The sequence below is a fragment of the Oncorhynchus kisutch genome, unplaced genomic scaffold, assembly GCF_002021735.2.
Source record: "Oncorhynchus kisutch isolate 150728-3 unplaced genomic scaffold, Okis_V2 scaffold1012, whole genome shotgun sequence".
Taxonomy (NCBI): domain Eukaryota; kingdom Metazoa; phylum Chordata; class Actinopteri; order Salmoniformes; family Salmonidae; genus Oncorhynchus; species Oncorhynchus kisutch.
In genome coordinates, this window is record NW_022262957.1 from 49,679 (window position 1) to 65,673 (window position 15,995).

The 15,995-nt window shown below is 41.1% G+C and overlaps 1 protein-coding gene across 1 annotated transcript; it reads left to right on the forward strand.

Annotated features, from left to right (window-relative positions):
• Nucleotides 1-211: 211 nt before the first annotated feature.
• LOC109877342 (zinc finger protein 23-like) lies at nucleotides 212-7,760 on the forward strand. Its single transcript, XM_031817390.1, has 4 exons — nucleotides 212-812; nucleotides 1,230-1,330; nucleotides 1,466-1,643; nucleotides 6,521-7,760. Exons 1-4 carry the CDS (start codon nucleotides 437-439, stop codon nucleotides 7,201-7,203), a joined length of 1,338 nt encoding a protein of 445 aa, XP_031673250.1. The 5' UTR covers nucleotides 212-436; the 3' UTR covers nucleotides 7,204-7,760.
• Nucleotides 7,761-15,995: the final 8,235 nt, after the last annotated feature.

The following is a 15,995-nucleotide window of genomic DNA, read 5'->3' on the forward strand; positions in this document are numbered from 1 at the left end:
GCCCTGGAGTAAAGTATTGGCTGTAATAAGTAAGAGAAAACATAACATCTGGTTCTTTTTAAATTTCTTCGCATGACATTGCTTGCCAGAATAAACATTGTTATTAATATTTTTCCAGTCTGCTACCCACTCCAGTCAGCAGATGGCGGTATGAGTCTTTCAGGTGATGCTGCTTGCGTGACGTATAATCTAGTGGACGGAACTGGAGGCTTCTTCAACAGCGACAAAAGGCTTCTGATTCAACCAACGTGTTGCTTTGCTAGCGAACATAAAGTTGAGTCTTTGAAGCTCTTTAGACCAATCGTGTGTATATTACTCTTAGTGTTTTGAATATAATTATGTTTACCCATCTACTAGTTCATTTTAACGTCATTTGCTTGTTAAATTAGCAAATGTGTTACTAAATTGATACTGCATTAGGCTAATCGACCGGAGCATGAGCTCACAAAGCTCGACCGAGAAAGAAGCTCTGGTGAAAGGAGAGGAAGAAGCTTTCAGGATGAAAAGGGAGGAAGAGGACGCAATCACATTGAAAGAAGAAGAGGATGATATTACAGTGAAAGAGGAAGATGGGAAAGAGGTTGTCAAAGTGGAAGGGGAGGAGGTAGAAGCTTTCAGAATCAAAAACGAGGAAGATGCCATAACATTGAAAGAAGAGAATGTAGTGAAAGAAGAGGAAGAACCTTTTAGAGTAAAAGAGGAAGAGGAAGAACCTTTTAGAGTAAAAGAGGAAGAGGAGGCTATCTCAATCAAAAAGGAGGAAGACGTTTTGGGAGTGAAAGCGGAGGAGGCTGAAGATCAGACTACCACCAGTGAGTACTGTCTTAAAAACAGGGACACTATGTAGTTCTTGAAATAATGTATTGTTTTAAAGGGGCATTCTACTTCAGTTCAACACTTGAATATGTCGTTCAGTACTGTGGGAATTGTTGAAGGGATAATCTGCCATTGGTACATATGTTTTTGGGACTTCGATGTATTGAATTCTCATTCTCCATGTGGTCTACATTAAAGTTCACCTCATCTAATATAACAGGCTTTTAAAATCTACTTAAAATATCAAAGGGGTGTAAAGGCACCCATTTTGTGGAAATTACCCTTTACATTTGCAACACAAACAATATTTGACAAAATCATGATGGAAGTGGCCATTTTAGACATATTCATGCCTCTTGATTGCAATAGATGGTCATAAGTTTACCGTCTGTTTGCTGTTCTCGTTCACACAGGAGAGAGACGTGACTATCGTGGATCCTCTGGGGAGCATCAACAACATCCTGATCCTGCTGACGAGGCAGAGAAGAGTCTCTCCAGATCAGAACACCAGATGGTACAGCTTGGTCTGGTCTAGCATACAGCTTGCTCTATCGGGGTCTAGGCTGGATTTCTGTAAAGCACTTCATGACAACAGTGGCATCAGCATCCATAATGATATGTGTCTGTGTCCCCTCTTTATGGTTACCAGGACAACGCTAGCCCTTCCTCCCTCCCGGAGTCCCCGTGTTGTACCTCTCCCAGTAGCGCCTTACTGCTGGGTATGAAGAGGTTGTCTGTGCTGCTGGTGGACTGCAGGAAAACAACGGGGCTGAGTGGAACTGTGAGAGGACGACAAGAGAAGAAAGGATCAGATTTGACACATCAAAGTAAGTGCTGTAGTTCAGTTTGACCAAATAAAATACAATCTGCCCACTGGTATCTGTTACCAGGAAAACCAGCATAGTTCTGTTAGTTGACAAGAAGATAGACTGGTGGATATGGATGTTATGAATATCATAACACTGAAAAGGATTCTACCAATGAAAAGAGAGGAACCAATAGACCATATAAAACCTTGATAAAGTTAGCTTTAGAGAGGAACTAATAGACCATATAAAACCTTGATAAAGTTGGCTTTAGAGAGGAACCAATAGACCATATAAAACCTTGATAAAGTTGGCTTTAGAGAGGAACCAATAGACCATATAAAACCTTGATAAAGTTGGCTTTAGAGAGACACCAATAGACCATATAAAACCTTGATAAAGTTAGCTTCAGAGAGAGAGTTTCAAGATGATCCAATGTAAGCTGCTTGTTTTACAAAAACTTTTCCTTAAAAATGATGACCTTTCAATCTTTACCAACGACATGCCAACGACTTTTGAGTAAAGCCAGTGTGTCTGTATGCGGATGACTCAACACTGTACACGTCAGCTACCACGGAAACTGAAATGACAGCAACACTTAACAAAGAGCTGCAGTGAGTTTCAGAATGGGTGGCAAGGAATAAGTTAGTCCTAAATATTTCAGATTACCTTAAATTACATGGCCTACTATGCTAATTCTGTAGCGGTATTGTTAGAGGGGGGTAAAGAAATATTTTGTTGGGGCGCCAGGCAGGTATTAACCCTAGTTATTAAAGTTAGTTATTACCTGTTATAACATTATTATTAAATATTATTAAAACTGAAAGGATGAGAGTAGAATAGAGTAGCGCTTCCAGACACATTCTAAACATGGAGTCTTAAAGGAGGACAGGAGCATCTAATGATGAAACATTATGGAGTCTTAAAGGAGGACAGTAGCATCTAATGATGAAACATTATGGAGTCTTAAAGGAGGACTGTAGCATCTAATGATGAAACATTATGGAGTCTTAACCTGTATGGGAACGGGGTTCTGCCGCCAACAGCCAATAAAATTGCAGGGTGCCAAATACAAATCAACAGAAATCTCATAAATCAAAATTCTCAAACATTCAAGCATTAAGCACCATTTTAAAGATAAAGTTTCGTTAATCCAGCCACAGTGTCTGATTTCAAAAATGCTTCGCAGCGAAAGCTCCACAAATGACAATAAGCACAAAGAGATAAAAATGTATCACTAACCTTTGATGATCTTCATCAGATGACACTCACAGGACTTCATGTTACACAATACATGTGTGTTTTGTTCGATAAAGTGCATATTAATATCCAAAAATCTCATTTTACATTGGCGTGTTATGTTCAGTAGTTCCAAAACATGCAGTGATTTTGCAGAGAGCCACATCAATTTACAGAAATACTCATTATAAATGTTGATGAAAATACAAGTGTTATGCATGGAACTTTAGATAAACTTCTCCTTAATGCAACCGCAGTGTCAGATTTCAAAAAAACTTTGCGGAAAAAGCATACCATGCAATAATCTGAGTACGGAGCTCAGAGCCCAAACCAGCCAAAGAAATATCCACCATGTTGCGCAGTCAACATTAGTCAGAAATAGCATTATAAATATTCACGAGACCAAGGCACTTTGCCAGACCTCTGACTCATTCCCCTCTCATTCAGCCCCCCCTCACAGTAGAAGCGTCAAACAACGTTCTAAAGACTGTTGACATCTAGTGGAAGCATTAGGAAGTGCAACATAACCAATATCCCACTGTATCTTCAATAGGGGCTGAGTTGAAAAACTACAAACCTCAGATATCCCACTTCCAGTTTGGATTTTTTCTCAGGTTTCTGCCTGACATATGAGTTCTGTTATACTCACGGACATCATTCAAACAGTTTTAGAAACTTTAGAGTGTTTTCTATCCAGTACTACTAATAATATGCACAAATTAGCACCTGGGACTGATTAGGAGGCAGTTTACTCTGGGCACGCTTTTCATCCAAAAGTGAAAATGCTGCCCCCTATCCCAATTAAAGGAGGACTGTAGCATCTAATGATGAATTACTATGGTGTCTGATGCTTTAAAGGAGAAGTTTACCCAAAATCCAGAAACTCCTAAGTGATTCCATACATTAAAACTAGTCCACTGGATTTTTTTCCCTCTCTCTCCCTGTAGTGTTGTACTGAAACAGCTGCAAAAACGTGACTCGTGACGTTGCTGGATACGGGCCTCGCTCTGCTGCTTTGCCAGTTAATTTGTTATTTTATTACAGCTATGGCCTTTGTCTCTCATAATTTTGCACGCCCATTTTTTCAGTTTTTGATTTGTTAAAAAAGTTTGAAATATCCAATAAATGTCGTTCCACTTCATGATTGTGTCCCACTTGTTGTTGATTCTTCACAAAAAAATACAGTTTTATATCTTTGTTTGAAGCCTGAAATGTGGCAAAAGGTCGCAAAGTTCAAGGGGGCCGAATACTTTCGCAAGGCACTGTATGTCTGAGAAAAAACACTTTTCAACCCATAAAACATATACAAAATAAACTCAGCAAAAATATTTACGGATCTTTTTCAGGACCTTGTCTTTCATTGTAAAGGGTTTAAACACTGTTTCCCATGCTTGTTCAATGAACCATGAACAATTAATGAACATGCACCTGTGGAACGGTCGTTAACCTGATGGGAAAGGTGTTCCGCTAGCGGAATCCCACGAGAACATTCCGCTGAAAAGGCAGCGAGCGAAATTCAAAAATATTTTTTAACTTATGTAATATGTCCAATACAGCAAAAGAAAGATAAACATCTTGTTAATCTACCCACCGTGTCCGATTTAAAAAATGATTTACAGCGAAAGCACAACATGTGATTATGTTAGCTCATAGCCAAGTCCTAAAAACACAGCCATTTTTCCAGCCAAAGATAGCAGTCACAAAAAGCAGAAATATAGATAAAATGAATCACTAACCTTTGATGATCTTCATTAGATGACACTCATAGGATATCATGTTACACAATACATGTATGTTTTGTTCGATAATGTGCATATTTATATCCAAAAATCTCAGTTTACATTGGCGCGTTACGTGCAGAAATGTTTTGATTCCAAAACATCTGGTGAATTTCCCAGAAATACTCATAATAAACATTGATAAAAGATGCAAGTGTTATTCACAGAATTAAAGATGGACTTATCCTCTATGCATCCGCTGTGTCAGATTTCAAAAAAACTTTACGGAAAAAGCATAATCTGAGAACGGCGCTCAGTACCCAAAAACAGCCAAAGACAACTCTGCCATCTTGGAGTCAACATTAGTTCGAAAAAACACTAAATATTCACTTACCTTTGATCTTCATCAGAAGGCACTCCTAGGAATCCCAGTTCGACAATAAATGACTGATTTGTTCCATAAAGTTCCATAAAGCCCATCATTTAGCCACTTGATGTTAGCGTGTTCAGCCCAGTAATCCATCTTCATGAGGCGCGACCATTTCCTCCATGACAAAAACTCAAAAAGTTCCGTTGCAGGTCATAGAAACAAGTCTGCAAAACATGTCTGCAATCAATCTTTAGGAGGTTTTTAACATATCATCAATAAGGTTCCAACCGGAGAATTTCATTGTCTGAAGAAAAGCATTGGAACGGGAGCTAACTCTCTAGGGAGCGCGCGTCATGAGACCCAGGCTCTCTGCCAGACCACTCACTCAAATAGCTCCTATGAGCCCCTCCTTTATAGTAGAATCCTCAAAACAGGTTCTAAAGACGGTGACATCTAGTGGAAGCCCTAGGAAGTGCAAGCACATCCATAACTACCAGGGATTTAAATAGGCAGTGTTTTGAAATTCGATTTCTCACTTTCTGTTTGGATTTTCTTCTCATGGTTTTGCCTGCCATATGAGTTCTGTTATACTCATAGACATCATTCAAACAGTTTTAGAAACTTCAGTGTTTTCTATCCTGGTCTGGCGTCATTATATGTGGTCTGTGGTTGTGAGGCCAGTTGGATATACTGCCAAATTCTCTAAAACGACATTGGAGACGGCTTCTGGTAGAGAATTGAACATTCAATTATCTGGTAACAGCTCTAGTGGATATTCCTAAAGTCAGCATGCCAATTGCACGCTCCCTCAAAACTTGAGACATCTGTGGCATTGTGTTGTGTGACAACTGCAAATTTTAGTGTGGCCTTTTATTCTCCCCAGCACAAGGTTCACCTGTGTAATAATCAAGCTGTTCAATCAGCTTCTTGATATGCCACACCTGTCAGTAGGATGGATTATCTTGGCAGAGAATAAATGTTAACAGGGATGTAAAAAATTCTTTTTTTTCAGCTCATGAAACATCAACACTTTACATGTTGCGTTTATAATTTGTTTATTGTAGTTACTATCAGTTTTAGGAACATCTTTCCAAATATTTCACCAAATTTTTTACTTTACCCAAAATATGACATCAGCGATAGTCAAAATGTTGAAAACCCGTGAACGTCTAAATAAGAAATTGGTCCATTTAAACAGCAGGTGTCGATCCCTTTCGACAACGGGGAGATGTTACTGATGTGCTTTGTGTCTTTGATGTAATAACTATTACACAAAATTACTTCTTTAGTTATTTTATGTTTAAGGAAGTGTGTAGGTCGCATTCTGTATCATACAGCTATGAAAGTTATATATTTAGAACCACCTGCTCAATTGGAATCTAGCAAAGTCTGTGTCTTCAGTGTGCTAGAACTGTTTAGTTTTTTGTGTTCTGACTTGTAAAACAGGAAGCTCTACATTTGTTTGGCCTCAGGTTGAGAGATCCGATTAGGATTTACTCTCATAGCACTGTTGTTTTATCATGTGGAGATTTCATTCGGGTCTCTATTTTTAAAAACACTGTCTTTGGTAGGAGAAAGACCAGACTCAGAGGAACCAGAGCCAGGGACGTCCAAACCAGCAAGACGACACCAGTGCTTCCAGTGTGGAAATAGTTTCAATGGGTCAGGGGATCTGAAAAAACATGAGAGAATACACACAGGGTACAAGCCTTACCACTGCTCCCAGTGTGGGAAGAGTTTCAACCGGTCAGGGGATCTGAAAAAACATGAGAGAATACACACAGGGGACAAGCCGTACCACTGCTCCCAGTGTGGGAAGTGTTTCTACCAGTTATGGGAGCTGAAACAGCATGAGAGAATTCACACAGGGGAGAAGCCGTACCACTGCTCCCAGTGCGGGAAGAGTTTCAACTGGTCAGGGGATCTGAAAAAACATGAGAGAATACACACAGGGGAGAAGCCTTACCATTGCTCCAAGTGTGGAAAGAGTTTCAACCAGTCAGGGGATCTGAAACAGCATGAGAGAATTCACACAGGGGAGAAGCCTTACCACTGCTCACAATGTGGAAAGATGTTTAACCAGAAAGGACACCTGAAAGCTCACGAGAAAATTCACACAGGGGAGAAGCCTTACCACTGCTCACAATGTGGAAAGATGTTTAACCACAAAGGACACCTGAAGGCTCACGAGAAAATTCACACAGGGGAGAAGCCTTACCACTGCTCCCAGGGTGCAAAGCTTTTGCCAATTTAGGAAGCCTGAAAGAACATGACACAGAGGATAAAAGCTCAGATTTTGGGAAAACATATCACTCATAACAATCACTTAAACGTCATCAGAGAATCCACACAGAAGAGAGAAATTACTTCTCTTAGCGTGTATATTGATATTTCACATCTCATTGACTCACAACTCAGAGAACATACACAGTGCTCCCATTGTCTTATATTGTTGCCTATAATGTGTTGACCTGTTTTTACCATATGAAATTGCTTCTTCCAATTATTGATAAACATGTACCTGTTAAGAAACTGACTGTTAGATATGTTAAGGCTCCATGGATTGATGAGGAATTTAAAAACTGTATGTTTGAAAGAGTTGGGGCCAAAGGAGTGGCTAATAAGTCTGGCTGCACATCTGGCTGGCTTACATACTGCAAATTGAGAAATTATGTGACCAAACTCAACAAAAATAATAAACTTTAATATGAAGCCAAGATCAATGATATAAAGAATGATGTAAAAAAACATCATGAAAGAAAAGCATTGCAAGTTTTGAATTTTGTAAAGTTACTGTGGGAGAGGTGGAAAAATTGTTATCGATCAATAATGACAAACCTCCTGGCATTGACAACTTAGATGGAAAGCTACTGAGGACAGTAGCTGACTCTATAGCCACTCCTATCTGACATATTTTTAACATGAGCCTAGGAGGGAAGCCAAATTAATCCACTACCTAGTCATGTAAGACTGGAAGTAAGACTGGAACATAGTATCAACAGGAACTCTTAGTTCCCTTTATCCATCTGTTACCTAAAATATAGTTTCAACACACAGACATCTGACTTTGTACAGTTGACCTTTTCATGCACTTGCCAGGTGTCTACCACTGATTCTTTACAGATATCTGATATATGTATATCTGATATATCTGATATATCTGATATATGTACAGATATCATCAAAGTTCTTACAAGTCAAATTACACACATCAAATCAAATCAAATCAAATCAAATCAAATTTATTTATATAGCCCTTCGTACATCAGCTGATATCTCAAAGTGCTGTACAGAAACCCAGCCTAAAACCCCAAACAGCAAGCAATGCAGGTGGAGAAGCACGGTGGCTAGGAAAAACTCCCTAGAAAGGCCAATACCTAGGAAGAAACCTAGAGAGGAACCAGGCTATGTGGGGTGGCCAGTCCTCTTCTGGCTGTGCCGGGTGGAGATTATAACAGAACATGGTCAAGATGTTCAATGTTCATAAATGACCAGCATGGTCGAATAATAATAAGGCAGAACAGTTGAAACTAGAGCAGCAGCACAGTCAGGTGGAAGTTGAAACTGGAGCAGCAGCATGGCCAGGTAGACTGGGGACAGCAAGGAGTCATCATGTCAGGTAGTCCTGGGGCATGGTCCTAGGGCTCAGGTCAGTTGAAACTGGAACAGCAGCATGGCCAGGTGGACTGGGGACAGCAAGGAGTCATCATGTCAGGTAGTCCTGGGGCATGGTCCTAGGGCTCAGGTCCTCCGAGAGAGAGAAAGAAAGAGAGAAGGAGAGAATTAGAGAACGCACACTTAGATTCACACAGGACACCGAATAGGACAGGAGAAGTACTCCAGATATAACAAACTGACCCCAGCCCCCCGACACAAACTACTGCAGCATAAATACTGGAGGCTGAGACAGGAGGGGTCAGGAGACACTGTGGCCCCATCCGAGGACACCCCCGGACAGGGCCAAACAGGAAGGATATAACCCCACCCACTTTGCCAAAGCACAGCCCCCACACCACTAGAGGGATATCTTCAACCACCAACTTACCATCCTGAGACAAGGCTGAGTATAGCCCACAAAGATCTCCGCCACGGCACAACCCAAGGGGGGGGGGGGGCGCCAACCCAGACAGGATGACCACAACAGTGAATCAACCCACTCAGGTGACGCACCCCCTCCAGGGACAGCATGAGAGAGCCCCAGCAAGCCAGTGACTCAGCCCCTGTAATAGGGTTAGAGGCAGAGAATCCCAGTGGAAAGAGGGGAACCGGCCAGGCAGAGACAGCAAGGGCGGTTCGTTGCTCCAGAGCCTTTCCGTTCACCTTCCCACTCCTGGGCCAGACTACACTCAATCATATGACCCACTGAAGAGATGAGTCTTCAGTAAAGACTTAAAGGTTGAGACCGAGTTTGCGTCTCTGACATGGGTAGGCAGACCGTTCCATAAAAATGGAGCTCTATAGGAGAAAGCCCTGCCTCCAGCTGTTTGCTTAGAAATTCTAGGGACAATTAGGAGGCCTGCGTCTTGTGACCGTAGCGTACGTATAGGTATGTACGGCAGGACCAAATCAGAGAGATATGTAGGAGCAAGCCCATGTAATGCTTTGTAGGTTAGCAGTAAAACCTTGAAATCAGCCCTTGCTTTGACAGGAAGCCAGTGTAGAGAGGCTAGCACTGAACACACATCTCTGACACACACACTTATCCCACCAGACATGCCACTGGGGGTCTTTTCACAGTTCACAAGATTCCAGAACAAATTCAAGAAAGCGTACAGTATTATATAGGGCCCTTATTGCATGGAACTTCCTTCCATCTCATATTGCTCAAATAAACAGCAAACCTGGTTTCAAAAAACAGATAAAGCAACACCTCTCCCCTATTTGACCCAGGTAGTTTGTGTGTATGCATTGATATGGAGGCTACGTGTGCCTTTTACAAAATGTATGTAGTTCTGTCCTTGATCTGTTCTTGTCTATTGATGTTCTGTATTATTGTCACACCATAGAGAGGTCTTTTATTCTCTATTTTGGTTAGGCCAGGGGGTGACTCGGGTGGGAATTCCAGTTTCTTTATTTCTATGTTTTCTATTTCTTTGTTTTTGGCGGAGTGTGGTTCCCAATCGGAGGCAGCTGTCTATCATTGTCTCTAATTGGGAATCATACTTAGGCAGCCTTTTTCCACCTGTGATTTTTGGGTAGTTGTTTTCTGTATAGTTGATTTGCCTTACAGAACTGTTCGTTCTTCTCTTTGTTATTTTGTTCGAATGTTTTTTGATTAAATAAAAATCATGAACACTTACCACGCTGTGCTTTGGTCCATGCCTTCCGACGAGAGACATGACAATTATGTGTCATGTTTTGTGTTGACCGCAGGAGGGGTAGCTGCTGCTTTTGCAACAGCTAATGGGGATCCTAGTAAAATACCAAATACCGAACTCTGTTGTTCTCTCTGAGCTCAGAAATAAAGAATCTTGGTTTGACTTGGACTCCAGCAGATCCTTATATTATAATATCCACTACAACTCACCCACAGATTGCTGTTTCATGATTGTCTCAATGAAGAGTTCCTCATTCCACTTTCCTGTGGGCTTTTACAAGCCTCCCACTGGTTGAATAAACGTTGTCTCCACGTCAAATTAAAAAAACATGCTTAACATTGATGAACCTTCACTATCTTAATCCCTAAACTAGCAACATTAACTATTGTCTATTGTTATTCTCAATGACATTCCTGGCCTTATGAAATCCTAGCTAAATACAATGTTCCCACCCGTTTTCATGTCTTTGGTTATGCAAACATTTGTTTATTCGATTATATTTCTCATTAAGATGAATATAGTTTTAATTCTGCATGGGTCACGCATTCCTTTGGTCATGTGGTCCCTTATGGGTCAATGATTTTAATTAGAATATAGCAATTATGCTCTCTCCTCAATCACTTACAGGTTCTTTGGAAAGTATTCAGACCCCTTGACTTGTAGGTTTAGATCATCAGTAAAGGGGACATCTTAAATATTACAATGACCCTTTCAAAGACAGACATCCCCCGGACCTCCCCCTATAACTATTTTTAAAAGGGTAAAAATGATCTGTTTTCTATAGCATTAAGGTCAGGGCGTTGTGATGCCCACTCCAATACCTTGACTTTGTTGTCCTTAAGCCATTTTGCCACAACTTTGGAAGTATGCTTGGCGTCATTGTCCATTTGAAAGACCCATTTGCGACCAAGCTTTAACTTCCTGACTGATGTCTTGAGATGTTGCTTCAATATATTCACGCAATTTTCCTCCCCCATGATGCCATCTATTTTGTGAAGTGCCCCAGTCCTTCCTGCAGCGAAGCACCCCCACAACGTGATGCTGCCACCTGTGTGCTTCACGGTTGGGATGGTGTTCTTCGGCTTGCAAGCATCCCCCTTTTTCCTCCGAACATAACGATGGTCATTATGTCCAAGCAGTTCTATTATTGTTTCATCAGACCAGAGGACCCCTTCAGGCGTTTGGAAATCGCTCCCAAGGATGAACCAGACTTGTGAAGGTCTACCATTTTTTTCTGAGATCTTGGCAGATTTGTATTTATTTTCCCATGATGTCAAGTAAAGAGGCACTGGGTTTCAAGGTAGGTCTTGAAATACATTCACAGGTGCTCTTCCAATTGACTCAAATGATGTCAATTAGCCTATCAGAAGCTATAGACATCATTTTCTGGAATTTTCCAAGGCTGTTTAAATGCACAGTCAACTTAGTGTATGTAAACTTCTAACCCACTGGGATTGTGAAATAATCTGTCTGTAAACAATTGTTGGAAAAATTACTTGTCCCATTAACACAGATGTCCTAACCGACTTGCCAAAACTATAGTTTGTTAACAAGACATTTGTGGAGTGGTTGAAAAATGAGTTTTAATGACTCCAACCTAAGTGTATGTAATCTTTAGCTTCAACTGTAAATACTGTATCCTTCACTATCTATTCTTCACTATATATTGCATCTTAGCTGCTGTGTTTCTGCTCATCCATGTTTTCTACTTCTATATTTCCCATTCCTTTACTGGATTATGTGTATTAGGTTTAGTTGTGGAATTTGTTAGATATTATCTGTTTGATACTGCTGTACTGTCGGATCTAGAAGCATAAGCATTTCACTACACTCACAATAACATCTGCTAACCATGTGTATGTGACCAATAACATCTGCTAACCATGTGTATGTGACCAATAACATCTGCTAACCATGTGCATGTGACCAATAACATCTGCTAACCATGTGTATGTGACCATAACATATGCTAACCATGTGTATGTGACCAATAACATCTGCTAACCATGTGTATGTGACCAATAACATCTGCTAACCATGTGTATGTGACCAATAACATCTGCTAACCATGTGCATGTGACCAATAACACCTGCTAACCATGTGTATGTCACCAATAACATCTGCTAACCATGTGTATGTGACCAATAACATCTGCTAACCATGTGTATGTGACCAATAACATCTGCTAACCATGTGTATGTGACCAATAACATCTGCTAACCATGTGTATGTGACCAATAACATCTGCTAACCATGTGTATGTGACCAATAACATCTGCTAACCATGTGTATGTGACCAATAACATCTGCTAACCATGTGTATGTGACCAATAACATCTGCTAACCATGTGTATGTGACCAGTAACATCTTCTAACCATGTGTATGAGAGAGATTAAAGTAGATGTCACGTGTCAAAATTTTGATTGATGACCCTATGTGAACCTATGTGAACTCTATGTGAACCCTATGTAGTGATGACGTGTGCATGTCTTCTGGTCAGGCAAGCCTGGTTAGGTGGGGGCTATGGGGTGAGTAAGGGTCCATTTGACAGGCCGTTAATGATTGATGACCCAAGCCTGATAGGCAAGCCTGGTTAGGTGGGGGCTATGGGGTGAGTAAGGGTCCATTTGACAGGCCGTTAATGATTGATGACCCAAGCCTGATTTATGACCCTATGTAATGATTTATGACCCTATGTCATGTAGAAGGGTGCATGCCCAGGGTTGAGTAAGTGACCATGTGTCAGGTCAACCTGTTACTGTTTCTCACGGTTTGGGTTGGTTAAGGCCCCTTATAAAGCCGCTGAACAATTCCTGTTTAAGAGTGCACAAGATCTTAAGAATAACCATGGAATTTGGGATCGGTACCAAACAAGTGATGACGGTAACAACTGAAGCAGGCCCTCGGGTTGCCCATAGAGCAAGGGCAAAGTATCAACCAGCAATATATGATGCGCCAAAAAAACGTTTTTTAAATGTGTATAGAACCCAAATACCGCCAGCAAATGCTCTGACAGATCAAGTGTTGATGTCTAATGGCCAGCAGTGGGGGTATCGTTTTGATTACCTGGCCTGTAGAGTGACCCTCTATACGGTAGATGAAGGAGAAGAATATACAGACCAGACTGTAGGCTTGGAATATGGTGTTGAAGACTGGTCGGTTTTTCGCAAGGTTGTGTGTCCTGAACTGAGCCTTATCACCAAGGGGTATAGTGTGTTCACGGGCCACGAGACCCGTTGGGAAGGTACCCCTGACTCCTCAGGACAAATATTTCACAGGGTGAAAATACAAAGAAAGAATGGCCGACCGTGCGGGAGCGTGGAGTTCTATATCGGCACCGAGGCAATCCGAAACCACAACCTTAGGGGTGGTGGCCTGACTGGGGATACCCGACTGCGTCTGCTTATTCCTTTTAATAGTTGGGATGTACTGGAATTGAAAATGTTGCAACCGTTGGATGCTCTCTTTGTACAGAGCCAACAGCGTCAGAGCCTTGTTCATTTAAAGAAGTGCATAATATATACGAATCGTAAAGATTACGATGCAAAAGAGCCTCAAGAAGATACAGCGTCAGAAGAAAACTAAGTAAGCGGATGCTTTAACCCCGCCCCCCCAGATACCCAAGGGCCTTGTTCTACAATAAAAAGAAAAAAGCAGCCAGTTCTTCATTTCAGCATACACCATGGATCTCCAGACCATCTACGAGGAAGCCACTACGTCATGGGGGCCCGACACTAAAGACTCTATGCCACGAAGCCCTACACTCTACGCACCCCTGGCAAGACCCGTGACACCCCCGACATTTACCCAGCCTGAGGATGTGTTTGATGGGGTGGCCAGTACTATTTTTGTGGATACAATCAAGGCCTCTGTAGCTACACTTTTAAACGTGGTGATTGGCGAATATATACGAGAAAAATGCATCGGCTGTGAGATCAATCATCCCAGCCAGCGTCGTCATCCTTGCCTCTACGACCCTCCTAGATACTACTTTTTCAAACATTTTGAGGAGCTGGTGAAAAGACTGTGGTCCTGCCGTTTTATACCAGCGCTGGTCATCGCCCTGGAGTCTATGGGTATTGCGCCGTCTATCCCTAGAGTTTACGGGGTAACCGAAGCCTTCCTACATGAACTGAAGGAGGCCATCTTCATCCATGAGAAACTCAAAGAAATCCGACACACCCTGGTGGACGACAACAAATACAGGGAAGCTGTGGTGGCTGATGTGATGCTTTTCTGGCTCAATAAATCCCAAGAGACCGAGTGACATTTTGTTTATTTAGAGCTATGGGTAACTATGTGTCTACGATGTTTGAGCGAATAAATACATTTTTTCTTTTGAGAGACCTTACAAATGTTATGCATCAGATTATTGAAAATAAAGTGAACAATGTAAAGTTCTACACAACCCACAATACAGGGGTTATTGTAGAGCGTGTGTTAAAAATGGAGCAAATCATGAAACATGTCCGACATACGGGCGAGAGTTTACAATGGTCACATATGGTATCAAGGCTTGTTGAGGATTCTGAAGAACTAGAAATAACTTTGGCTAAGATTTTACATTATTTGTTTGAACCACCCTTTAATGTGAATGTGTATCATATTTGTTGTTTATATACTTATATATCAGACGTGTGTGTTTTAAAAATTCAGCGAAACAAACCTGTAAATCTAAACAATATATACAGGGTGTTGCATGCTGTGATTGTTGAGAAAACGGGGACTTGTATCTTGCAACAAATCCTGAATTGTCTGTATACGTAATAATTGTTGCATTCTTAAAATAAAAATTCACAAACTGAAATGTTGTCGTTATATGAAAGTGGCTCATTACAGTTATTGTACCTCAGAGAGGCAAGAAGGATGGCTGAGCAGCTGTTGAAAAACATATATTATAATCCCTCTAACCCCGGGTCTTATGGGGGTAAAGAGCGTTTACAGAGAGCTATAGTCGAAGAAACAGGTAGTCTGTTAAGCGATGCTAAAGTGAATGAATGGTTATCAGAGCAAGATGCCTACACTCTACATAAACCTGTAAGAAAACATTTTCCAAGAAATAGAGTTTTTTCTACGCATCCATTATCCCAATTTCAGGCGGATCTATGTGACATGCAGTCCCTTGCCGATAAAAATGATGGAAATCGCTACATGCTAACGGTTATAGATATTTTCTCTAAATTAGCCTATGTAAGGGTGTTAAAAAATAAGAGCGGGGCAGAGGTGACCAGGGCCTTTGAATCGATCTTGAAGGCAGGAGGCGCCCCCAAGAAAGTGCAGACGGATGGCGGAAAAGAATTTTTTAATAAAACATTTCAGAAGCTAATGAATAAGTATAATATAGTACATTTTGCTACAGGCTCTGATTTGAAAGCTTCGGTTGTGGAACGCTTTAATAGGACTTTGAAAGAGCGGATGTGGCGCTATTTTACAGCTCACAACACCAACCGATATACAGACATAGTTCAGGATTTAGTAAACGGGTACAACCACAGCTACCATAAGACTATACGTATGAAGCCCTCGGAGGTCTCTTCGGAAAACTCTTTTCAAGTCTTTAAAAATATGTATGGTTTGTTCCCACTTCGCCGTAAGAAAAAAATGACTTTTAAATTCCTAGTGGGTGACTTGGTGCGTATATCAAAATTGAGGGGTGTTTTCGACAAAAAATACGAACAAGGCTTTAGCTCGGAGTTGTTTACCGTTACCGAATGTCTGCCACGCAT

Coding starts and splice junctions, on each gene's coding strand:
- LOC109877342 (XM_031817390.1), top strand. CDS start 437: ATGAGCTCACAAAGCTCGACCGAGAAAGAAGCTCTGGTGAAAGGAGAG. Junction 813..1,229: donor TGAAGATCAGACTACCACCA/GTGAGTACTGTC, acceptor TCGTTCACACAG/GAGAGAGACGTGACTATCGT. Junction 1,644..6,520: donor ATCAGATTTGACACATCAAA/GTAAGTGCTGTA, acceptor TGTCTTTGGTAG/GAGAAAGACCAGACTCAGAG.